Below are 25,949 nucleotides of genomic sequence, written 5' to 3'. Positions count from 1 at the left end.
CTCCCGTTCCACCACATCCCAAAGATGCTCTATTGGGTTGAGATCTGGTGACTGTGGGGGCCATTTTAGTACAGTGAACTCATTGTCATGTTCAAGAAACCAATTTGAAATGATTCGAGCTTTGTGACATGGTGCATTATCCTGCTGGAAGTAGCCATCAGAGGATGGATACATGTTCTCATTCTGTTTACGCCAAATTCGGACTCTACCATTTGAATGTCTCAACAGAAATCGAGACTCATCAGACCAGGCAACATTTTTCCAGTCTTCAACAGTCCAATTTTGGTGAGCTCGTGCAAATTGTAGCCTCTTTTTCCTATTTGTAGTGGGGATGAGTGGTACCCGGTGGGGTCTTCTGCTGTTGTAGCCCATCCGCCTCAAGGTTGTGCGTGTTGTGGCTTCACAAATGCTTTGCTGCTTACCTCGGTTGTAACGAGTGGTTATTTCAGTCAACGTTGCTCTTCTATCAGCTTGAATCAGTCGGCCCATTCTCCTCTGACCTCTAGCATCCACAAGGCATTTTTGCCCACAGGACTGCCCCATACTGGATGTTTTTCCCTTTTCACACCATTCTTTGTAAACCCTAGAAATGGTTGTGCGTGAAAATCCCAGTAACTGAGCAGATTGTGAAATATTCAGACCGGCCCGTCTGGCACCAACAACCATGCCACGCTCAAAATTGCTTAAATCACCTTTCTTTCCCATTCTGACATTCAGTTTGGAGTTCAGGAGATTGTCTTGACCAGGAGCACCCCCCTAAATGCATTGAAGCAACTGCCATGTGATTGGTTGACTACATAATTGCATTAATGAGAAATAGAACAGGTGTTTCTAATAATTCTTTAGGTGAGTGTATATATATATATATATATATATATATATATATATATATATATATAGTAAAAAAAGAATAAGATAAGGAATGAATGAAAGGATGAATGAGGGAATAGCAATGAGATTGTGGGGGATTGAGAGAAATGAGAAGATGGGTTCCGGATAACCAATGAGAGGAAGATGAGTCAGAACATGGAAAGGGTCGATGGACCATGTAAGAGGGAATAAGCTGACATGAAGAAGAGTGAGCTGGTGGAAGAGAGAACGGAGAGAAAAACAGAGACTGTCATGCAGGAATACAAAGACACTGAGAACAGAAACACAGAAAACAGGAATGAACAGAGCACCGTGAATGAGAGAAGATTAATTAAAGGGCCAGTAACCAAAAAAAGATAAAAGCTAAGGAATAAGAGAATGGACAGAAAATGAGTGTGTCCATAATGAATGAATGATATAAAGTGAGACAACTGACCATGTTATTCCTTTTAATCACGGGAGTACATGTATTTTTCATGACATTCGTTACTGACCAACAAAGAACAAAAAAGCAGCCGACAACTACAACAAGCAAAACAGTTGCAAAATGCCAATGACAACCAGAACCTTGAGACAAGGAGAAGGGAGCTGTGGCACGGCTGGAACCTGGGCTGTCTGCAGGCGGCAGAGGAAGGGTTAACAAGAGCCTTTAAAGGAAGCCGGTTCAGCAGCACTTCCACCAGACACAAATTAGAACAACCCTGGGAATCTATGAAGCACCAGTCTGTTGCCAGGGACATAAGGAATGAACTCCTCAACACGCAGCTCCTAAAATCGCTGTCATCTAGGAGGAGATGTCTTGATTCCAGCCGAATGTCCCACCAAGTTTTTTTTTTTCCCCACCGCTACTGAATCCTACAAATAGGTGACAACCTCTGCAACGGACGTTAAAAGGCAGCGAGCAGCTAAGGGGGGGCTAAGGCTTGGCATTTGTGGTCTGTGGTATCTTGTAAGGATCTTCTGGACGTCTGCTAAGGAGGAGATGCCAAGTCAGAAAGGTAATCTATCTACCGCCGCGTGCCTATTGATTTGCCAGGTGCTCTAGACAGAGGGTCCAGAGAAGGTCTCCGGTGTTTAAGACGGTGACAGGTCACGCTTCACTTGTGATAAGAACCTCAGCATTCTCTCCTTACCTGTATCATATTTAACGTCATTGGGTAATGGGGACAACTGATTGGAAAGGAAGTCTGTAGAGCAACTGATCCTATTTCCCAGGTATACGGCGAGCAATAAGATGAGAAAATCTGATGCGTTCTACATTCTTATGGATCAGGATATTCCAAAAATGAGATCTAACTTCTACCTGCAGCGTATACGAACTACTTCTAGAACCTGACTGGAATCTTCAAGGCATCTCAAGGTATTGATTCTGTTTAATACAAACTAAGTCATCCTCATTATATGTTGTTCACCACAGGGGAGCTTGTTATTCTGCTTACAGCCTGGTTAGTATAGTTGGGACAAGGGAGGAGACGGTAAAGCCACAAATTAAACATGCCAATCCAATAACGCTAAGAAAATCATTGCCCTTGGTCAATGGCTTCAGCCTTCACAGAGACGGTGTTTGTGACATGCAGTACCTGGGGATTACATCTCTATTAGCTATTCTCTTGTAGAATGCATACAACAGCCACAAGACTCAATCTAACCGGGGGTCGAAACGTGAGCATGGTTAGAAGGGTTGGACAGATGAGGGTCATCAACGCGCACTTTCATTTCTCTTATTGGCACTTGTAGCTTAAAATGACTGGTCACCTACGGCAGGAGAAAACTGCCATAAAAATTTAGAATTTCTGCTCTCAAGTTGGTGACGCCTCCGGTAATTTAGGTCCACGGTAACATTTATAAGAAATCCATACGCAGGTTTCATCGATACGCTTCACAGCGGTGGAGGCTGCCTGAGCATAATGACCCAATTGTTTTGGACTGTTAGAAATCTAATGTAATTATTCAACAATTTCAAACTAATGGAAATTGGTTTTGGAGGTCCTACAAAGTAGCAGACCCGATCCATTACAATTACCGAAGTTCAATTTCTATTTCTGTCAGGTTTATGGTCAATAGACCGTAGAATGTTCCTCAGAGGATCCTACCCTTAATAGATAGATGGATGATGGTGGTGGTCCCCTGATTGGTCTAAGGATCAGGAACTGGGGTACTACATATCCCATCATGACCAGCAAGGGCATTACTGGGGCTTATAGTTCCAAGGAATTTGGCTTGGCCACCGAATGCTAGAGGTTGAGCCAGTAAAGCACAATCGCTGTAGAAGGCGACAAATATAATGTAATTCCACAAAGCTGACGTATAATAGGACTGATAATCCCATCTCAGGAACATGGCCTTTAACCCCTTATCTGCTGGACTATGCAGGTCTACCACACTTGTATCAGTTGATCGGAGGTCGCCTTACTTTTTGCATACTGCACAATCATGAACACTCTATATGCTGCAGTCAATCCCAATACGATGTGTCGCCTCTACCTACATACTTACAATACGTTTTGGCTTTTTCTGCTTACTATTGTGCACTTGTGTTCGGCCATTATAATTTTTTTATATCTGTTTGTGGGAAAGCTGGGTGACAACCAATATGTCCGCCTTTCAGCTCTCACTCCGCTTTTCAAACTCTTCAACAGCAAATATGCAGTCCTGCATCCCCCCCACTTCAATATCCCTGCATGAGAACTAGATTGAGGTGCCATCCAGGAGGTCTTAAAGTGAACCTGTCGCATTGTACACAGTGTTTCATCTGCAGGCAGCGTGTTATAGAGCAGGAGGAGCTGAGCAGATTGATATATAGATTTGTGGGAAAAGATTCAGTACAACCTGTCATTTATACACTTCTTTCTGTATGATTAGGAGTCCAGTGGGCGGTCCCATTCAGTACAACCTGTCATTTATACACTTTTCTGTACGATTAGGAGTCCAGTGGGCGGTCCCATTCAGTACAACCTGTCATTTATACACTTTTCTGTACGATTAGGAGTCCAGTGGGCGGTCCCATTCAGTACAACCTGTCATTTATACACTTCTTTCTGTATGATTAGGAGTCCAGTGGGCGGTCCCATTCAGTACAACCTGTCATTTATACACTTTTCTGTACGATTAGGAGTCCAGTGGGCGGTCCCATTCAGTACAACCTGTCATTTATACACTTCTTTCTGTATGATTAGGAGTCCAGTGGGCGGTCCCATTCAGTACAACCTGTCATTTATACACTTTTCTGTACGATTAGGAGTCCAGTGGGCGGTCCCATTCAGTACAACCTGTCATTTATACACTTCTTTCTGTATGATTAGGAGTCCAGTGGGCGGTCCCATTCAGTACAACCTGTCATTTATACACTTTTCTGTACGATTAGGAGTCCAGTGGGCGGTCCCATTCAGTACAACCTGTCATTTATACACTTTTCTGTACGATTAGGAGTCCAGTGGGCGGTCCCATTCAGTACAACCTGTCATTTATACACTTCTTTCTGTACGATTAGGAGTCCAGTGGGCGGTCCCATTCAGTACAACCTGTCATTTATGCACTTCTTTCTGTATGATTAGGAGTCCAGTGGGCGGTCCCATTCAGTACAACCTGTCATTTATACACTTCTTTCTGTATGATTAGGAGTCCAGTGGGCGGTCCCATTCAGTACAACCTGTCATTTATACACTTCTTTCTGTACGATTAGGAGTCCAGTGGGCGGTCCCATTCAGTACAACCTGTCATTTATGCACTTCTTTCTGTATGATTAGGAGTCCAGTGGGCGGTCCCATTCAGTACAACCTGTCATTTATACACTTCTTTCTGTACGATTAGGAGTCCAGTGGGCGGTCCCATTCAGTACAACCTGTCATTTATACACTTCTTTCTGTACGATTAGGAGTCCAGTGGGCGGTCCCATTCAGTACAACCTGTCATTTATACACTTCTTTCTGTACGATTAGGAGTCCAGTGGGCAGACCCATCTGTATGAACGTGTATAGAGATAACTGTCAATCACTGATAGGACCGCCCACTGGACTCCGGAGTTTACAGAAAGCAGGGATATAAATGAATACAAGCTTTACTGAATCTATTCCCAGAAAAGTATATTTATTAATCTGCTCAGCTCCTCCTGCTCTACGTCTACAATGTGCTTCATCAGACCAAATCAGATGCCATGTTCAATGTGACAGGTTCCCTTTAAGATGAAATTAGAACGAGCTCGGGTTGTCACCCTGAACTAGACAAATTCAAGTGACAATATTACTTTGGAAAAGGAAATATGGACAGATAATCAAGCAAATGCACAAAATGGGTACGGCCACGAGGGGCAGATACATGCTGTGTATTTTCTGCAAAGGACTTGCACGTGGAAAGTCCGCAGTGTAACACAGTAGCTGCAATAAGATTTTTTTTTTAAAATCTCAAAGTTGCGGAAAATCTTCCACAATGGAACATGCACATAAGTGCGATGCGGTACAATGTTACACTTTGAATTCTGCAACAAAATCCCCGAAATCAGAATTCAGGTAGATACGCGGCGGAATTTCCAAATGAACGGCTTTGAAGTACTCAAAGATGTAGCCCAGCCTGCGTCAGCAGCAGGCAGACCTGGCACCAGGACCCACTGGGCTTGGAGAGGCCATGATGAACAAAGGACCACATACCCTTGGAGCCTGCACAGGATATAGCGGAATCTGTAATCCCGTCCTGTGAGGCTGCATGCATGTCCCATGAAATCTCTCTATGGATGTCGGAATGAGTAGTTCTTCCTACAGTCCTATGTAAAAATATATATATATATATATATAAAATACACTTAAGAGCTCAGTATAATATAAATGGCGCTAAAATCTACTGCATCTGAGTTAGGCTACTTTCACACTAGCGGCAAGGAAGTCCGAACAGCCTGTCGGATCCGTGCTGCCGCTAGTGCACACTTGCCCCCCGTCCTACCATTCCGGCCCAATTGACTATAATGGGGGCGGGCCGGGGTTCTGGCAGCAGTACGGCAAACATGCCGAGAGGCGGCCAGAATAAAACGACGACATGTCTGGTTTAATAACGACATGCATCCCCCATATAACAACAATTCTGGAACATCTATTTTTATGCATGAAGAAAAAGAATTCTGCTCCAGTGGATGAATTAGAAATCATCAGTACTTTATTGGTGCATTTACACACATGGAAAAAAAAGGCCAATAAAAATCACTTACACGTTTTGATCAGCTATATAATATGCTACGATTTTAATTGGCGTTTTTTTCCCCATGTGTGTAAATCCACCAATAAAGTACTGAAGATTTTCTCTTCATACGTATGTATCTCTTTGCTGCTCCATCAATTTCCTGGCACCGGTATGAACGAAGGAGTGAGCAGGGTGAGCTCACCACATGTGTTTGTTTGCATCTATTCTTATGACTCTATGATGTGCCATTCCTTTATTATTCCTGCTAGATGTTCTGAATGAATTACTAGCAGTTTGCAATGCAGGTCCAGCTGGGTGTTACCAGTTGGGGGGGGGGGGGGTGTCCCTGAACAGTCTGACACTATCCAATCAGTGCTGCCAGTGTCAGACTGTGCAGGGACACACCCCCAACTGGGAACACTCAGCTGGACCTTCATTACAAACTGCTAGCTATTAGTTCATAACTTCTAGCAGGAATAATAAAGGAATGGCACAACATAGCGTAATAAGAATAGATGCTCCAGAATTGTTATTACAATGCAAAATTTGAATGCAAGTAGTTACTAAAACAGACATGTCAGGGGAGGGGACGTGTCCTCTTTAAGTATGTGTGATTTCCTTCATGTTAGATGTATTCTATGAACAGGAAAGTGAGCAGAAGACTTATACCTACATACAACCTTTCACACAACCTTGTTCAGCCTGTGAAAGCAGTATTTCCAGGGTGCACCTAGCCTTTCTGCTGCCTGAGGCGAAAACTGAAATAGCGACACCCCCCCCCATGCCAATTTCTTAAGCTAACCGCTTCCCTTCAGCCCATGGCCCTTCTTCTACCCCCCTCTTGCCCCTACCTGGTGCTGCCTGAGGCGGTTGCCTCACCTGGCCTCATTGGTGGTGACCCCTGAGTATTTCCTGGACTGAATGCTGCTCCTGTGACATGAACTCACAACATTACAGTGATTTATAATGCTGTGTGTTCCAGGCCAACCTCGGCGGTACTGATTTGTACTCGCATAGTTATGTCAGTACAAATCAGTACAGTCACAGTCGGGCAGGAACCCACAGCATTTTTAAGGCTATATTCAGATGACCATATCCGATCCGCATTTTTTGCTGATACGATGAAGACCCATTCATTTCAACGGATCTGCAAAAAATGTGGACAGCACTCCGTATGTCCGTTCTGTAGCCCCACACAAAAGATAGAACATGTCCTATTCTTGTCCGTTTTGTGGACAAGGATAGGCATTATTACAATGGATCCGCAAAAAAAATAAAAAAAACAGGACGCAACACGGGACGTCACACAGACGTCATCCGTATTTTTGGCGGACTGCAAAATACATACAGTCGTGTGAATGAACCCTAATGCTCTGAGTTTGTGTCAGTCCGGGAAATACTGCTGTCACACAGAGCATATTTCCCCAACTGAATACACTTGTGTGAAATTGCCCTTACAAAAGATATTAAGGGCTCATGCACACCAGCTTACTGGCCCAGTGCCCGTTTTGCGGACCGGAAACGAATGGATCCGGAATCCGCAAGATTTGACTTCACCTATCTTTTGCGGGGCGGAGGCATGAATTGGAAGCACTATTAAGCGCTTCCGCGGGCTTTCAGGTCCGTGCCTCCACATCGCAAAAAGATAGAACATGTTCTATCTTTGGCCATAACTTGCAGATCGCGGACCGATTCAAGTCAATGGGTCCTCATCCGCAAATGGAGCGCACACAGCCAATGCCCGTGAATTGCGGACCGCTATTTGCAGTCCGGAGCTCAGGCACGGGGCCCTTACGCTCATGTGCATGAGCCCTAAGGGAGAAATTTATCAGGAATGGTGGTACATACTCCAGTCTTGATTTAGTCTGCGCTGACATGATATGCGCCAAACTTATTGAGGCATACAGTACACCTCATATATTGTGGAGCATCTTTGGGGGTCCATGAGCCAGAAAATGGCGTGAGAAATCCTAAAAGGTTTTCCCCATTACAACAACTTATGAACTATCCACAAGATAAGGGATTCATATCTGATTGGGTGGGGCCTGACCGCTGGGCCCCCGGCAGTCACTAGAAAGGAGACTTGTGTTTTCCGGTATGAATGAAGCGTGTGCATGCTGTCGCTCCATTCAACTCCATGAGTTTGTCAGAGAAAGCTGAGTACTTGGCTATCCCTGGAAGCCCCACAGAGTTGAACGGAGCTGCAGCATGCAACCGTGCCACCGCGCCATTCAAATGGTCCCCTTCTAGTAAACAGCAGGGGCAACAACGATCGAACCTCGCCAATTAGACACATCCCCTACCCTGTGGCTAGGGCATAAGTTGTAATGGCACAACCCTTTTTCAAATCTTTTTGGCGGTCTCCCATTCCCTCCTGCCCCCACACCCTCACTACTTTTTATAAAAGTGCCAAGTGTGGTATAAACTGGCAAAAAGTAAAAAAAAATAATTCTGCAAAAGGGGGATTGTTAAAAAATTTGCAACTTTTTGGTGCAACATTTCTGGTGTATTAAAATACTGTTAAGAGCTTGTTAGTTTATTCCAGGAGCGTATTTGACTTTTTTGCAGCAATAACAATCTTCAAAAAACGTGAATAGAAAATAAAAAGGTTGTCTCACTTTGGCTAATGGCATTTATCATGTAGTGCAGTGTTCCCCAACTCCGGTCCTCAGGGCCCACCTACCGGTCATGTTTTTAGGATTTCCTTACTATTGAGCAGGTGATCTAATTAGTGTCAATGCCTTAGGACTTACCACAGGTGTTCATTCTGTGGGCTATTCCCAAATCCTGACTGGTAGGTGGCCCTGAGGACTGGAGTTGGGGAACTCTGATGTAGTGGAAGATAATACAAGGCACTTACTAATGTATTGTGATTGTCCATATTGCCTCCTTTGCTTTCTGGATTCATTTTTGCATCACATTATACACTGCTTGCTTCCAGGAGTCACGGCCACTGCTGCAGCACAGATACGAGGTGGCCGGGACGGGAGCTCCTGCAATTGCGTGCCTATGTGCGCTTCCACAGTCCTGGCCACCAGAGAGGCTGGCGCTTTTTCCTATAGGCAAGCACAACCGCTGCTGCTGGATACGAGCCGTGTATAATGCGATGGAAAAATGAATCAAGCCGGCAAAGGAGTCAATATGGACAATCACAATACATTAGTAAGTGCCTTGTATTCACTTTCCCTACATGATAAATGCCATTTGCTGACGTACACAATCTGTGTATCTATGTACGCACTTTACTATGTAAGCGGACACATAAAATGCAGCCATGCTGTCCATATAGCTTCAGCCGTTCCAAACAACAGTACCAGTCACTGTGTTCTCCATCAGGCACCACACTAATCCGCTCCACACCGCTCTCCACTTACACGGAAGTTACAACCATCGTCTGCATTTCGCTTCACAAGTGGAAAGACGAACAATAATCCTTCCTGTGTTTCTTTAAATTATAGTTACTTTACAAATCTCGTATCTAAGGACACAAGTGTATAGCTTCCCTGAAAATCTTAGCGTTCCTGAGCTTTCAAAAAAAAATTAAAAAATTTGCAAAATGGTTGTGCTTCTTTGTTTTTGTACAATCATAACTGTGAATGAACAGTTATAGTTGGGCTTCCCTAAAGTCTCTTTCATCCATATTATTCCATGTTTCAGATGCACAGCTAGATGCATTACTCTCAGAAGCAGTTGGTGTCTCTCTTCTGCAAGTAATGTATGCAGTAACCTCACTTCCCTTTCTCTTTAAAGGCTATGTAAACAAATCTTTGTATTGCTCTATTGAATCTAAAATGAAAAATGAAACAACGTAGCATATATTTTCTATTAAAAATATCCATTTTCAGTTTACAGCTCGTATACAGACCTGTATGTCTCTATAGTTACAGAATCCAAACAAAAATTGTGCAGTCATACTCTCTCTGCCATCCTCTATTTGTTGTGAACTAGTAAGAAGTAGGGAGCAGATGAAAGATTGTATAGCTACAGGATCAGACTGCAATGGGTCTGTTTGTAGTCTGTTACCATGGAGATGTGTACACAAAGCTACAAAAAGGTTTCAAGCAAGGCTATTCACAATGTTGCTTCATTATACTGCATTGGTAGATGTAGGTATGGTAGTTTAGGTATACATGACTTTTAAAAGGGCTTTTACCACCATAAGCATAGATAGCATAACAATCAGCCATGTTTGATTGGTGGGGGTCTTGCAGGTACGACTCTCATCAAATGCCCAGGTGGATTTTTGTCTGCCACTCCTACCTTGTACAGCTGATTTTATTCTTCATAATGAGAGTTGCTTGTGCTATTAAAGGGGTGGTCCGGCCTTGGAGCAGACAAGCCTTGGGGTCCTCATCTGTCCCCTGAGCACAAGAAATCCACTCACAGTCTTGCCACTGCTCCTTTCCCGGAAGCTGCTTTGACCACTGAAGCCTATGATTGGCGGCAGTGGTCACAGGATCAAGCTACTTCTTGATCCTACGGGGACTGGAATTGGTCAGGAAAGGAGCAATGGCGCCACCATGGACATGTGAGTAGGGTTTGTTTTTTTTACATTCAGGAGGGACAGGGTAGAACCCTAGGGGTTGTCGGCAACAACACCGGACATGTGAACCATTTGTCGCGATAGCCAACAGCAGACTTCTGGCTGAAAAAAATCTGATTGGCCAGAATTGGCTGAAATTTGTAAATTTTTCTTCATCTGGGACAATGTCAGACAGGTGTGGGTCCCCTCTATCTAGTGGACGGGGCCCCCGAAGTGAAGGAGACCACACTACGCATATTTTTGATATTCCCATAGTGGTGAATGGAAAGTGAAACTCGCAAGTGCAGGCGCCTTTCCAATCATCGCTATGTGACTGGCAGAAATAGCAGAGCCAAGCAGTGAATAAAGGGTGGCCACGGATGCATGGCTGCCCTCCGTTTTCTTTGGGGGTCCCGTTCTGGAGATAAGAGTGGATCCCAGATCTGAAACCCTCATCTATCTAACATTTATGGCATATCCTAGTGATGTCCCAGATGGGAATATCCCTTTAAATTAACTAATTGATTGTACATTTTAGTCTGACTCGTGACTGATCATGGTCTTACGTGCATGGCTGGGTTTCGTATCAGATTCTGTCCCAGGGTTTAACCATGACAGTAAGGGTCCATTTACACATCCATAGTTCTGGGTCCGTATCCGTTCCGCAAATAATTTCAATAGGGCCGCAAAAGATGCAGATCCGTAGTTCTGTTCAGCAGCCCTGCAAAAAAGATAGAGCATGTCCTATTCTTGCCCACGATCGTGGACAAGAATAGGAATTTCTATCATAGGATTGGCCGCTTTGTTCGGCAAAATACAGAACGCACCCGGCCGGAATCCGTGTTTTGCGGTTCCGCAATTTGTAGACCGCAAAACACTTACGGACGTGTGAACGGACCCTAAATGACGGAAAGGAGATTGTATCTCTACATATACTCGTTCATATGGACAGCCAGGATACATACATTGGGGGTCATTTATGAAGCTGAAATACTGCAACTTTTCCTCACTCATGCCAAGTCTGAAAAAGGGGGCATGGCGTAGGCGGGGAATGGGACGGGCCGACAGACGTAGAAAAAGGTCTAAGGGTAAGACAGCTCGGAAGCTGTCTTACATTTAGAAGCGGCGGTGGATCCATCAAACTTATGTAGGGGCCAGCGCCTCTTTATAACTATGGCGGATCCACCGCCAGGTATAGGGGTTTAGTAAGAATGGCGTCTAAAACGGATGACCCCCATTGTTCCCTATGGAGGCATCTCATTTAAGCAAGTAGTACCCATCACTAGCCCACCAAAACCAAAGTTTGACCCACAATGTGTAAGAAGATGCACTATATGCTCAGTTTCTAATAACCCCGATATTGATATATTATTAGAAAATCCCTTTAAAGGGAGTCTGTCACCACATTTGAGCATATTAGACTGATCAAATAGCGTTATATGTGCCACCCAGAACTTAAAAACGGTACCTTTGTTGCATCTAATGGAGTTTTCTTTCAGCCAAAAATGAACTTTTAAGATTCTGTAAATGCGCCCTCTCAAGTGCCCAGGGCGGCGTCTCAATCGTCCGAGCCCAAGACCGGACCTCCCCGACGGCTCATAACCCCGCCCTCCGTGTGCCTCTGCCCGCCCGATTACTCTCCTCCTCTCTCCTTTTCCACTGCGGCTGCGCGGTCAAATTCGTAGCGCAGTGGAAAAGGAGAGAGGAGGAGAGTAAACGGGCGGGCAGAGGCACACGGAGGGCGGGGTTATGAGCCGTTGAGGAGGTGCTGCCTGGTGCTCGGACGATTGAGACGCCGCCCTGGGCACTTGAGAGGGCACATTTACAGAATCTTAAAAGTTCATTTTTAGCTGAAAGAAAACTCCATTAGATACAACAAAGGTACTGTTTTTAAGTTCTGGGTGGCACATATAACGCTATTTGATCAGTCTAATATGCTCAAATGTGGTGACAGACTCCCTTTAATATAAACTAATGGAAAATTATTCCTGTTAAACCAATATCCAGTTTATGATCTAAAAAAATGAGATCATCGAGGCATTAAAAGGAAAACTTGCGCTTGAAAAGCAGAACCTAATGTACCGTACTACAATAAAAGAGGTCGTTACACAGACGAGACATCATTCAGCCTGTCAATAAGCTACAAAAACCAGGATCAATACCATATGACTGAGAAGCACAACTCACGTGAAAAAAGGAAAAGAAAATTAAACATAGAATTATAATGATATGCAACGCTATAACGATATTTGTGGAATCACCAGCAAATGACTATAACCCGCTACTGACTGCAGCCTGTAGTCTGATGATGAATTCATGGGCCAACCATGGGGTGTCTGTGTCCACACGAGGTTGTCCAGAATAGAAAAAAAGGGATTGCCAGCTGTGCAATGCACACTGGGACATGTCATCCAAGAAAACATGTGTTATCTTGAGAAAAAAAAGCTGATAATTTTTTTAATTCTGTATAACACATCCCAGCATGCATTGTGCAGCTTAGCATTTTAGACATGTGTAGGGCACAAACAGAAGCAAGATCCCTCATTTCACCACATGAATGACCTTAAAAGGCTTTGTACACTTTTGGGGGCATACTTTTTTTAAATTATTATTGCATTGTACGCCTTTTGAGCTAAAAAATCATTTTTTAAATTGCTCTTTATTAAAGATATGGAGCCCTTTTTCTGTACAGGGCTGAGATGCTCTAGTAGGGGGACATGAATTTTCTCTCTTGTCCATCAACCAGCTAAGGCTACTTTCACACTCGCGTTTGGTGCGGATCCGTCATGGAGCTGCACAGACGGATACGTTCAGATAATACAGTTCAGAAAGGATCCGTTTGTATTATCTATAACATTGCCAAGACGGATCCGTCTTGAACACTATTGAAAGTCCATGGAGGACGGATCCGTTTTCTATTGTGCCAGATTGTGTCATAGAAAACGGAGCCGTCCCCCTTGACTTACATTGTGTGCCAGGACGAATCCGTTTGGCTCAGTTACGTCAGACGGACACCAAAACGCTGCAAGCAGCGTTTTGTTGTCCGCCTCCAAAGCGGAATGGAGACGGAACGGAGGCAAACTGACGCATTCTGAGCGGATCCTTTTCCATTCAGAATGCATTCGGGCAAAACTGATCCGTTTTGGAATGCGTGTGAGAGCCCTGAACGGATCTCACAAATGGAAAGCCAAAACGCCGGTGTGAAAGTAGCCTAATCTGACAGGCTCCTTATCTCTGCTCTCTGACGCTATAAACATGTATTACAGCTCAGTTCTTATCTTACCGAAAAGAATGTGGCTTAAGTGTTTATGACCTCTTAGTAAATTACAGATAAGGGTTATTAGATGACAGCACAAAGTGAAAGTAAAAAGTACAATTCACACGGCTAGATAAACAGTTAACTCATTGTGATAGAACAAATTAAGACTAACCGAAAAAATATTTTCAGCCCAAAATGAGTAAAGTGCAATCATAAATTTGTTTTGCCTCTGAAGGTGTACATTGCCTTTAAGGGGTCACCGAATTTGGTTAAAACATTTGGTAAGTCACAGAGAGATATCAAAAGTTTTGTTCGGTGAGGGTCTGACCACTGATTTCTACACCGATTGCTAGAACGAGGAGAGAGAAGTGCGCATTATCGCACTCTCACTCCTAGGGGCGGATTGGCCATAAATCCTACAGAGAAATATCCCGGTGGGCCACCTGAGCCTTCCTCGCGGTCACTGGCCGGTTACATCTCTCCTCACCGCAGAGGACGGGATCGAGACGGGGCCATAGACTTCTACTGAGTCCGTCTCCTGCAGCGAGGAGAGAGAGTGCGATATGTAGGAGCTTCTCTCTCCTCGTTCTAGTGATCAGTGGGAGCCTCAGCGTCCGGACCTCCATTAATCAAATCTTTAGATATATCTCTATGACTTATCGAAAGTTTTACCAAAACTCAGTGACCCTTTAAAGGTAATCTGTCACCATGAAAATGCAATCTGCAGGCAGCCTGTTGATATATAGTATGGTGGAAAATGACTCCGTAGAACTTTGTTCATTTAAATCCCTGCTCTTTCTAGGCTTAGGAGTCCAGTGGCCTTTCCCCAATCAATCACTGAATAGGACTGCCCAATGGGCTCCCAAGCCTAAAAAGAGTAGGGATTTAAATGAATAAAACACAAGTTATACGGAATCTTTTCCTATAAAAATATATATGAAACTGCTCCGCTCCTCCTGCTCTATAACAGGCTGCCCACAAATAGACAATGTGGCCTTCAAGGGAGTGTCCCCTTTGTACACGTGCCGCTCTTATTCCAATCCCCACCTGGCACTTTGGGATCAGGATAGTATTTTAGGACATTGCTTGTTTTTGGGTTTAGTTTTTTTTGTCTGCAGTGTTTAATTCGGGAAATCTCGTTCTATTGTGCATCTGATTTCATAATGCTTGCATTGTTCCGTGCGATATCTTCAGCCACATCTGGGAAGTTTTTCTCACGTGAATATAAGAATAAGGACACTGCACAATGCATAGGAGTGAGGCCAGCTGAAGCTACACACAACCTTAAGAGCCCAATTTCCTGTATTTCTAGCTTCGGACAGACCCTTAAGTGCTCTCTTCCAGCACTGTATACAGGCCCATCTATCTATAGGCATTCATACAACTGCACTGACAATTCCCAGGCTTATTTTTAATATTAAAACTGATTAAGAACAATCCCCTCCCTTCCTTATACGCAGCAACAAATACACCAGGAGCCAGATTATTGTTAAGCTCTAAGTAGAGCACAAAACCGTACTATGGCACCACTATGGGAGCCTTAATATGGTACCTGAAGAAGTCTATACAGTACCATATGGCACCACATAACCTCCAAGCTGTAGGGAGCCGTAATATGGCACCTGAAGAAGTCTATACGGTTCCATATTGCATTGTCATTCTGTATTAAATTATGGCATCTGAATCAGATATCATACTTGGTAGGCGTTAGTATTTCAGCAATGCGGTGTGGTACGGAGGCACATATGAGTACCTACACCTCCGTAGTACAGAACCACAGGAATTCTGCATGTTTCCATAAAAGTTCCATCTCTCTTGAGGCTTCAACTGAGGAATAATTCACTTTGCATGGAAAAGGGAAGTTGTAATGGGGACGAGCAATGGCATTAGCGATCGTGCCTCCCCGTACTGTGGAGGAGATCGCTGCATGTAAATGCAGCGCTCACCTCCGCTGACGAGCAGGTGATTGTTGGGAAAGAACGCTTCCTGCCCAACAATCTGCTGCTCTGTCGTCCCATGTAAAGAGACCTTAAAAAGGGTTTTCCGAGTTTTCTTTTTACCGATTACCTCCGGATAGGTCACCAGTATCTGATCAGCAGGGGGTCCGACACTTTGGACCCCCGCCGATCAGCTGTTTTGAGAATGCAGCAGCGCTCACAGGAGCTCACCAAGCTCAGTGCCGTACATTGTATAGAGGCTGGGCTTGGTATTGCAGCTCAAGACCCATTCACTTGAATGGGGCCCGAGCTGCTCCTAGGCCACGTGATCGATGAACATGTCATCACCTGGCCTAGGAAAATCAGAGAGAAGGCCGTGGTGCTCACAGGAGTGCTGCTGCCATCTCAAAAGCTGATCGTGGAGGTCCTGGGTGTCGGACTCCCACCGATCAGATACTCATGGCTCATTAAAAAAAATATCGGAAAACCCCTTTAAGTCATCAATACTGTAGTCCCAGAAAATCCCTTTAACAATAACCAAGCATTCGACAATCAATGTTTAACCATCCATAGAAAACAGCTTCAACTTCCATGGCCCCGCCATCTTCGGCTGCATCCTGACCGCCCACCACGTCTGTTACTGCCCCAACGCTTCATAGAAAGCAATTATCAAACAAGGCTCAAAATTGCACATACCTTCCATACTTGTAATTATGTCATGACCCGATTAATAATAATCCAATATAAAGATATCTTATGTCCCCTAAGCAGGTGAAGGACATGCTCAAATACTAAACGCCCAGCCTGAGCTGAGAACAGTCCACCGTTTAGCTGTGTACACATGGCCCTATTCAGGTACACGCACATACATAGAGGCACACTTAACCTAACAATGGAGCACCTGGCAGCCCACATTCACTCAGGAGACTGTAACAAAGACACAGAATAAATAAGAGGGTGAGATGAGCGGTATCAGATCAATGAGCTGAAAAACAGGTTGTCAGGAGGCCAAACATCTCAGTCTCAGACTATTCTGCGCCTAATACAGACAAGCTTTGTACGAGGTGGCATCGTTCCATTCCTAGAGTATCACAGGTGTTGCATGGTGCTATAGTTGGCCATAAGGGCTGCTTGTATTATGGCCACAATACTCCTACCTCGGGGGATTCTGCACCAGTACATCATTGGAGCGACCTGTGCTGATCAACACTCAGTACAGTAGCACCATAGAAGGCTCGGGAGCTGTGGCCATAATATGGAATTCATTATGGCCGTGTGAGACCAGCCTTAGAGTTTAGCAGGTTACAGTACAGACCAAAAGTTTGGACACACCTTCTCATTCAAAGAGTTTTCTTTATTTTCATGACTATGAAGCCATCAAAACTATGAATTAACACATGTGGAATTATATACATAACAAACAAGTGTGAAACAACTGAAAATATGTCATATTCTAGGTTCTTCAAAGTAGCCACCTTTTGCTTTAATTACTGCTTTGCACACTCTTGGCATTCTCTTGATGAGCTTCAAGAGGTAGTCCCCTGAAATGGTCTTCCAACAGTCTTGAAGGAGTTCCCAGAGATGCTTAGCACTTGTTGGCCCTTTTGCCTTTACTCTGCGGTCCAGCTCACCCCAAACCATCTCGATTGGGTTCAGGTCCGGTGACTGTGGAGGCCAGGTCATCTGGCGCAGCACCTCATCACTCTCCTTCATGGTCAAATAGCCCTTACTTTCAAAGTTTTCCCAATTTTTCGGCTGACTGACTGACCTTCATTTCTTAAAGTAATGATGGCCACTCGTTTTTCTTTACTTAGCTGCTTTTTTCTTGCCATAATACAAATTCTAACAGTCTATTCAGTAGGACTATCAGCTGTGTATCCACCTGACTTCTCCTCAACACAACTGATGGTCCCAACCCCATTTATAAGGCAAGAAATCCCACTCATTAAACCTGACAGGGCACACCTGGGAAGTGAAAACCATTTCAGGGGACTACCTCTTGAAGCTCATCAAGAGAATGCCAAGAGTGTGCAAAGCAGTAATCAAAGTAAAAGGTGGCTACTTTGAAGAACCTAGAATATGACATATTTTCAGTTGGTTCACACTTGTTTGTTATGTATATAATTCCACATGTGTTAATTCATAGTTTTGATGCCTTCAGAGTGAATCTACAATTTTCATAGTCATGAAAATAAAGAAAACTCAATGAATGAGAAGGTGTGTCCAAACTTTTGGTCTGTACTGTATGTGAAAGGCCTTTGTGTCCAGCAACATGTCAGACAAGTGTCCGATGATGACTGCTGGACAGGGGCGGTCTGGGCTCTGGAAAAAAAAATTAAAAAAATTAAATAAAAGTGGCCCCATGTTGTAGGCAGGTCCAAATTGACAGAAGACAGGGTAGCACAAGTAGGCAGGGCCAAAACAAGTAGGCAGGAACAACAGAAGTAGGCAGGGCCTGCAAAACCATAGTACAACACAAAATACCGCCCCTGCAGAACCAAATAACACTGAGCAGAAGTATTTAACTGTATCACCGTCCTGAAGACAGTGATAGAGTTAAGTTCAAGAGGGCATCTGCGGCCAGGTGCATAAGTACCTGATGCTACCAGTATTAATTAATCCTGAGAGCATCAGATCATTTTGTATCTGGCTGGCGGCCATAAAAAGGGCTTGGGTGGCCCCCTGGGCATCAGCCCAACATTTTCTTCCATGTAGGGTCTATGGCCAGTCTAAATACATGAGCGCCCATAAAAATGTAATCGCCAACCCTTAAATCTGTCCTAAAATCTAAAAATGATTTTCATAACCGGTCGCAAAAAATGTTTTCTCGTCAGAGATGTCAAACTCATGAACTTTCCCTGCTGAAAAAAAAAAATCATCCCATAATCATCCAAAACGGTAAAAGTTATTAGTTATGGACTACTTTTATCAATCAACTATAGCCAACATAAGACTGGCCATTGTGGGCATCAAATAACAACCTAATGCCACTAGATGAAAGCCCTGCCTTAGCAGACGCAACCAACTAAGCAGGCAATATGCTTGGTGGCTGCCATGAACTAAAACAATAAAAATCTAGATCTTCTTTAAGTTGATTACTTTCAATAAAGGCATCACCTAGAAAGAACTAAATGCCCTTGAACGCAGCCTAATAAAATATGCTGCTCCCGGTTCTGCTTGACAGATCCCATGACAGGAGAACACTGGAAGCCAGTCTAAACAAACCACCAAGAGGTCCCATGGGGAATTAGGGGTTAAAGATTAAACAATGAGTTTGTTGGGTTGGGATTCAAGAAGAAAACAAGAGAACCAGGGGGTGAAGTGTGCCCCGTCCAATCTAAACAAACAGAGGAAGAAGACAAATAAACCGCTTCAACACAGCCAACTGATCCGGAATCAAGAAACCAGAGGTCTCGTTCTCAGGGCACCCGGGCTGCAGCTGAAGCTTTATTGAACAGTATCTCACAGGCATTCTGAGAATGAGGAGACCAAACTATTTTATAAAATGTATATATAGGCCAGTGGATAGACACAGAGGATTAGGTTTAAAAATATCTGATTACTAAAGCCAAAACCATAAATTTGAGGTAAAAAATATTTCAAAGTACATTGCAATGGAAGGCATACAAGGACAGGCTCTACAGCTAATCTCGACAGTCAAGCCAACCTAAAAACCTACAGCATTGTCATTTGAGACAATGGGGACATATGGCCTTCAAAAATAAGCGATCCTAATATTTAATATATATTTGTGACTTTGATCAAATAGATAAAATCTGTTTAAGTAACCATTGATTCTGTTTTTCAGACTTTGGATGACTTGAAGATTAAGAAATCCAAGCACTCTACATATATTCACTCAAGTTGACTAAAGACAGCGGTCTAGGTGTGGAAATGCTCTTGGTAAAGGAACCTAAAGAATGCTTTCCGGCTCGTGGCGATCTGCCATTTTTATTTGTGTACCGAGCTTTCAGGGTGATAAAGAAAGAAGGCTCCTCACGAGAAATGATGTCCAGTAAATGACTGCTTCGCGGAGGTCACTGCTAATCCATCATTGCTGAGCACAGTATGGCTCTGATCCTATCAAATGTTGATCTATTGTACAAATATCCCTTTAATTAATGTCTAAAGATGGATGTGTACGACACAGCAAGGCCATCAATCACTTGCAATTTCTCATTACTGGAGGTAAATGAATCATATTATTGCAATGAAAGCTTGACCAGCGGTGGCCTTCTGGACATCAACAGGCATTATTTTATTGGGCTCCTCTTATCATGCCTCTACACGGTTTTGCTTTTCCCTATAGGATTCATTGGAAACATCATGATTTTGGTCGTAAACATCCGTTTCCGAGAAAAGATGACCATCCCGGACTTGTACTTCATCAACTTAGCTGCCGCCGACCTCATCCTGGTGGCAGACTCTCTAATTGAGGTCTTCAACCTGAACGAGAAATATTACGATATTACCATCCTTTGCACCTTCATGTCGCTCTTTCTCCAAATCAATATGTACAGCAGCATATTCTTTCTTACATGGATGAGCTTCGACAGGTATATCGCACTGACCAAAGTGATGAAATCCAATATATTTCGAACAAAAGAGCACGCACGATTAAGCTGCGGACTGATCTGGATGGCCTCCATATCGGCCACGTTGCTGCCATTCACTGCAGTACAAGTGCAGCACACGGAAGACGGTCATTTCTGCTTTGCGGACGTCAAAGAAATCCAGTGGTTGGAAATTACACTGGGGTTCATCATTCCTTTTGCAATTATTGGCCTCTGCTACTCCTTGATTATTCGGGTACTGATCAGGGCCCACAAGCACCGAAACCTGAGACCAAGGAGACAAAAGGCGCTGAGAATGATTGTCGTGGTCGTCTTGGTCTTTTTTATCTGCTGGCTACCGGAAAACGTATTTATTAGCATTGGACTACTGCAAAGCACCGATGGCAAGCAAGACAATGAATCTTTTAGGCACAGCCACCCTCTTACTGGACACATTGTCAACCTGGCAGCTTTCTCGAATAGCTGCTTGAACCCTCTAATTTACAGTTTTCTGGGGGAAACCTTTAGAGACAAGCTTCGTCTGTACGTCAAGGACAAGAGGAGCATGTCTGCTCTCAACAGGTTCTGCCAAGTGTCTCTTAAATCAGTCATTCCCGACAGCACAGAGCATTCTGAAATCAAATATAACAGTGGGGTATAAATGCATTATAACAGAACTCATTGACTTATAATGGATTTGGTTGGGTTCCACCAAAGTGTCCATCTTGACAGAAAATAGTCCTGCGTGGGGCGCTCATTTTTCCGTCAATTATGGAATCTGTCTGGTGGATTCTCCAAAGCAGAAGTGAACAGTGTACGAGTCAGGCACCTTTCAGACTGTCTTGTGCGTCCATTTATGGTAAGCACTGAGAGAACTCCTAGTGCGTCCATTAAACGTACCCATGAGTTGGATGCCACCGAGTGGTATCTGTCCGCGATCGGCGTCCCCCTTAGAAAAGGTGTCGGTGTGATTTAAAAGGGTTGTCCCATCTTGGACATTGGGGGCACATCGCTAGGATATGCCCCCAGTGTCTGATAGGTGCAAGTCCTACCTCTGGGACCTGCACCTATACTTAGAACGGAAACAGCTGAGCTAGTGCTCAGATATTTTCGTCACTTCTTCCATAGAAATGAATGGAGGGCGGCCATACATGAGCGATGCATCCTCCGTCACGTTGCAGGCTCTGTCCTAAGGATAGCTGCGGGTCCTAGAGGTGGGACCCACATGTCTCAGACATTGGGGGCATATCCTAGTGATAGGTCTCCAATGTCCAAGATGGGAAAACCCCTTTAAGGGTCAACTTTCAGCTATGATGCAATTCTTGTGGACGATCTACAGTTCATTCCTGGTATAAATCGTGGAGTTCAGTGGAATGACATTACACACGCTGTTAGAAAACTGAAAAATCTTAAAATGGTTTATCAGGGTAATGTACATTTTTGCATATAATGAATCACTATACTGTACAATTCTAATGTCTTTCGATGGAAGTAAAACAAATCCTCACGGTTCACGTATGCACTTCTGTGTGATCCAAAAACAAGTCTGGCAGTGGGCACATGCAGTGAATACATTGCTGGTCTTCTACTGGTTCTGTAATATAGCTCTGAAAAACACTACAATTATGCTGGATGTCACAGGAAACCGTCAACAGGCATGCTGTCAGATGAACCCCTAAGGCTCCATTCACACGTCCGCAAAACGTGTCCGCATCCTTTCCGCAATTTTGCGGAAAGGGTGCAGACCCATTCATTCTCTATGGGGACGGAATGTGCTGTCTGCATCCACATTTGCGGATCCGCACTTCCGCATCCGTGATTCCGTTTCCGCAAAAAAATAGAACATGTCCTATTCTTGTCCGCAATTGCGGACAAGAACAGGCATATTCTATTATGTCGGCAATGTGCGGCCCGCAAAATGCGGAACACACATTGCCGCTTTCCGTGTTTTGCGGATCCGTGTCTCCGTGTATCCGCAAAACACATTGCGGACGTGTGAATAGAGCCTAAAAGCGTAGTAGAACATCTAGGAGTTTCCTACACCAGATTTCTACACAGTGCCTGGTGTAAAGAAAGCATTTCTCAGAATGCAAATTGCTGTAGCAATCTCTGTGCAGACAGATTTCAGCTCTGAAGTCGGCAGAACTGTGAATGCAGCTCCATACTCCAATGCCAAGCTCATGTCTCTTCCTTTCCAGACCATCTGGTTTGGCAGTGTGATGTGCCATCTAAATGCACGTGCCGCCCAATCAATGGCTTCATCGCGGTCACTGGTGCAAGAACGTCAAGTGACCGCCGGGTTCAGCACTTAAGACAGTTGATTATTTTTTTTTACTTTTGCACCCTGCTTAACCCCCTGACCATGCACACTCAGTCTCAGAGAACCCATTTAAAAGGGTATTCCCACCTGGGACATTGATGGCATATCTCTAAGATATTCCCGCAAAATGTCCTATAGGTGTGGGTCCCAGAGGGTCTCCAGAACGGGGCCCTCGAAGAGCAGCCGAGCATGAACTGGTGCGGCTATTTCCGGCAGTGAATAGAGAGGTGATTGTGCTTGCATGGTTTGCTCTCCATTCACCACTATGGGACTTCCTAAAAAGCCAAGTGTGCTCAGTCTGCTATTTCTAAGTCCCCTAGCAGTGAATGGAGAGCATGCCGCACAAGCGTGGTGTGCTCTCTTTTAATTCGGGGGCTCCGTTCTGGAGCAGGAGCAGGATCGTGCCCCAGGGGTGGGACCCGCGACTATCTGACATTGATAGCGATATGCCATGAATATGCCAGATGGGAATAGCCCTTTAATTACAAGCCCACACCAGCTACCAATGTACTGTAATCTAAGAAACAAGACCGTTGAACATGATTACTGTACTGCGGCGGCAGCAGGAATCGCACGACGTTATAGCAACCAATGACGCTGTGCGATCCTGCCGGTATCACACGGACCGTGTTCCACGGACGTGTGCATGAGGCTTAAACCAGCAAGAAAACTCTGACATATTAAAACCATGGCTTTGGTGCTAAACTGTCTAACAACTCGTTATGTCTGCCAAAGTCCTGCGTCTGGAAAATTAAGGGACTGCACAGATCCTAAGGATTATTCCGGAAGATGATTACATCACATTTTCTTCACATTCTGTGTAATTAGCAGCTTTCCTCCAGAACCCTTATGTCTCGGCAGGAACACTGTAGTCTCCACTGATGTGTAGATAGATATTACACTTGGCCTTTTGAACCCGCTCGCTTTATAAGATAAAGTCAAGCTAATAAGACACTAAAGTAATTAAAAAGTAAGAACAGGAAATCTCCTTTTCACAAAAGGGCTAAAAACTTAACATTAAAGCCTACCTATCATTTCCAGAAAAAAAAAATCCCAATACCGCCAGGCAGCTGTAGATTTGATGTGGTGAGAACCAGCAGTGAATTATTTCCCTGCAGCTTTCTTAAAGGGCTTGTCTTAAAGGGCTTTTTATACTCATGACCTATGAAGACATGACGTTCTCTTCAAATCCTGAGGATAGGTCATCAGTATATAAAAAAAAAAAGGATAACCCCTTTAAACTATTACTCTGTCATAAAGAAGTAAACCCCAATATATAAAGCAACTGTCCAAACACTACAGACGTGGCATCGAGGCTGAAAACCTACACTCAAGTCTTGATGTCCTTCCTTCAACAGGATAGCTAGAGCAATCCCAGAAGTAGTCAAGGCCTAGATTTTGATGGGATTTACAGACTACCACTTGGATTCATAACCACCTCAGCCCCTATGGCTTAAACATCCTGAAAGACCAGGCCACTTTTTACACTTCTGACCTACACTACTTTCACCTTTATTGCTCGGTCATGCAACTTACCACCCAAATGAATTTTACCTCCTTTTCTTCTCACTAATAGAGCTTTCATTTGGTGGTATTTCATTGCTGCTGACATTTTTACTTTTTTTGTTATTAATCGAAATTTAACGATTTTTTTGCAAAAAAATGCCATTTTTCACTTTCAGTTGTAAAATTTTGCAAAAAAAACGACATCCATATATAAATTTTGCTCTAAATTTATTGTTATACATGTTATCCTGAATACGGAGATACCAGATGTGTGACACTTTTTTGCAGCCTAGGTGGGCAAAGGGGCCCATATTCCAAAGAGCACCTTTCGGATTTCACTGGTCATTTTTTACAGAATTTGATTTCAAACTCCTTACCACACATTTGGGCCCCTAGAATGCCAGGGCAGTATAACTACCCCACAAGTGACCCCATTTTGGAAAGAAGACACCCCAAGGTATTCGCTGATAGGCATAGTGAGTTCATAGAAGTTTTTATTTTTTGTCACAGATTAGTGGAATATGAGACTTTGTAAGAAAAAAAAAAAAAATCATCATTTTCCACTAACTTGTGACAAAAAATGAAAAATTATAGGAACTCGCCATGCCCCTCACGGAATACCTTGGGGTGTCTTCTTTCCAAAATGGGGTCACTTGTGGGGTAGTTATACTGCCCTGGCATTCTAGGGGCCCAAATGTGTGGTAAGGAGTTTGAAATCAAATTCTGTAAAAAATGGCCAGTGAAATCCGAAAGGTGCTCTTTGGAATGTGGGCCCCTTTGCCCACCTAGGCTGCAAAAAAGTGTCACACATCTGGTATCTCTGTATTCAGGAGAAGTTGGGGAATGTGTTTTGGGGTGTCATTTTACATATACCCATGCTGGGTGAGAGAAATATCTTGGCAAAAGACAACTTTTACCATTTTTTTATACAAAGTTGTCTTTTGCCAAGATATTTCTCTCACCCAGCATGGGTATATGTAAAATGACACCCCAAAACAGAATTTGATTTCAAACTCCTTACCACACATTTGGGCCCCTAGAATGCCAGGGCAGTATAACTACCCCACAAGTGACCCCATTTTGGAAAGAAGACACCCCAAGGTATTCCGTGAGGGGCATGGCGAGTTCCTAGAATTTTTTATTTTTTGTCACAAGTTAGTGGAAAATGATGATATTTTTTTTTTTATTCGCTGATGGGCATAGTGAGTTCATGGAAGTTTTTATTTTTTGTCACAAGTTAGTGGAATATGAGACTTTGTAAGAAAAAAAAAAAAATCATCATTTTCCGCTAACTTGTGACAAAAAATAAAAAGTTCTATGAACTCACTATGCCCATCAGCGAATACCTTAGGGTGTCTTCTTTTCAAAATGGGGTCACTTGTGGGGTAGTTATACTGCCCTGGCATTTTCCAGGGGCCCTAATGTGTGGTAAGTAGGTAAATGACCTGTGAAATCCTAAAGGTTCTCTTTGGAATGTGGGCCCCTTTGCCCACCTATCGCCGTATTCAGGAGAAGTTGGGCAATGTGTTTTGGGGTGTCTTTTTACATATACCCATGCTGGGTGAGAGAAATATCTCGGCAAAAGACAACTTTTCCCATTTTTTTATACAAAGTTGGCATTTGACCAAGATATTCATCTCACCCAGCATGGGTATATGTAAAATGACACCCCAAAACACATTGCCCAACTTCTCCTGAGTACGGCGATACCAGATGTGTGACACTTTTTTGCAGCCTAGATGCGTAAAGGGGCCCACATTCCTTTTATGAGGGCATTTTTAGACATTTGGATCCCAGACTTCTTCTCACGCTTTAG

At 43.8% G+C, this 25,949-nt stretch overlaps 2 protein-coding genes across 3 annotated transcripts in view; one reads left to right on the top strand and one right to left on the bottom strand.

Annotated features, from left to right (window-relative positions):
* The window catches only part of C7H7orf50 (chromosome 7 C7orf50 homolog), a 239,383-nt gene that overhangs the window by 167,230 nt on the left and 46,204 nt on the right, over nt 1-25,949 (bottom strand). The gene's annotated exons all lie outside the window — the stretch shown is intronic.
* GPER1 (G protein-coupled estrogen receptor 1) lies at nt 1,594-21,284 on the top strand. 2 transcript variants are annotated; one of them, XM_040441322.1, is made up of 2 exons: nt 1,594-1,868; nt 19,563-21,284. In XM_040441322.1, the coding sequence occupies exon 2, from the start codon at nt 19,886-19,888 to the stop codon at nt 20,966-20,968; it is 1,083 nt and encodes a 360-aa protein (XP_040297256.1). In that variant the 5' UTR covers nt 1,594-1,868; nt 19,563-19,885; the 3' UTR covers nt 20,969-21,284. The 2 variants fall into 2 exon arrangements, with proteins under 2 accessions (XP_040297256.1, XP_040297255.1); XM_040441321.1 differs by having other exon boundaries at nt 1,594-2,230.

Source organism: Bufo bufo, chromosome 7 (assembly GCF_905171765.1).
Source record: "Bufo bufo chromosome 7, aBufBuf1.1, whole genome shotgun sequence".
NCBI lineage: Eukaryota > Metazoa > Chordata > Amphibia > Anura > Bufonidae > Bufo > Bufo bufo.
The sequence above is the reverse complement of the archived record's forward strand: the minus strand, read 5'-3'. Positions and strand labels throughout refer to the sequence as shown.

Excerpts from the sequence above, each read along its gene's own strand:
- GPER1 (XM_040441322.1), top strand. The coding sequence starts at position 19,886 with ATGGATGTGTACGACACAGCAAGGCCATCAATCACTTGCAATTTCTCA.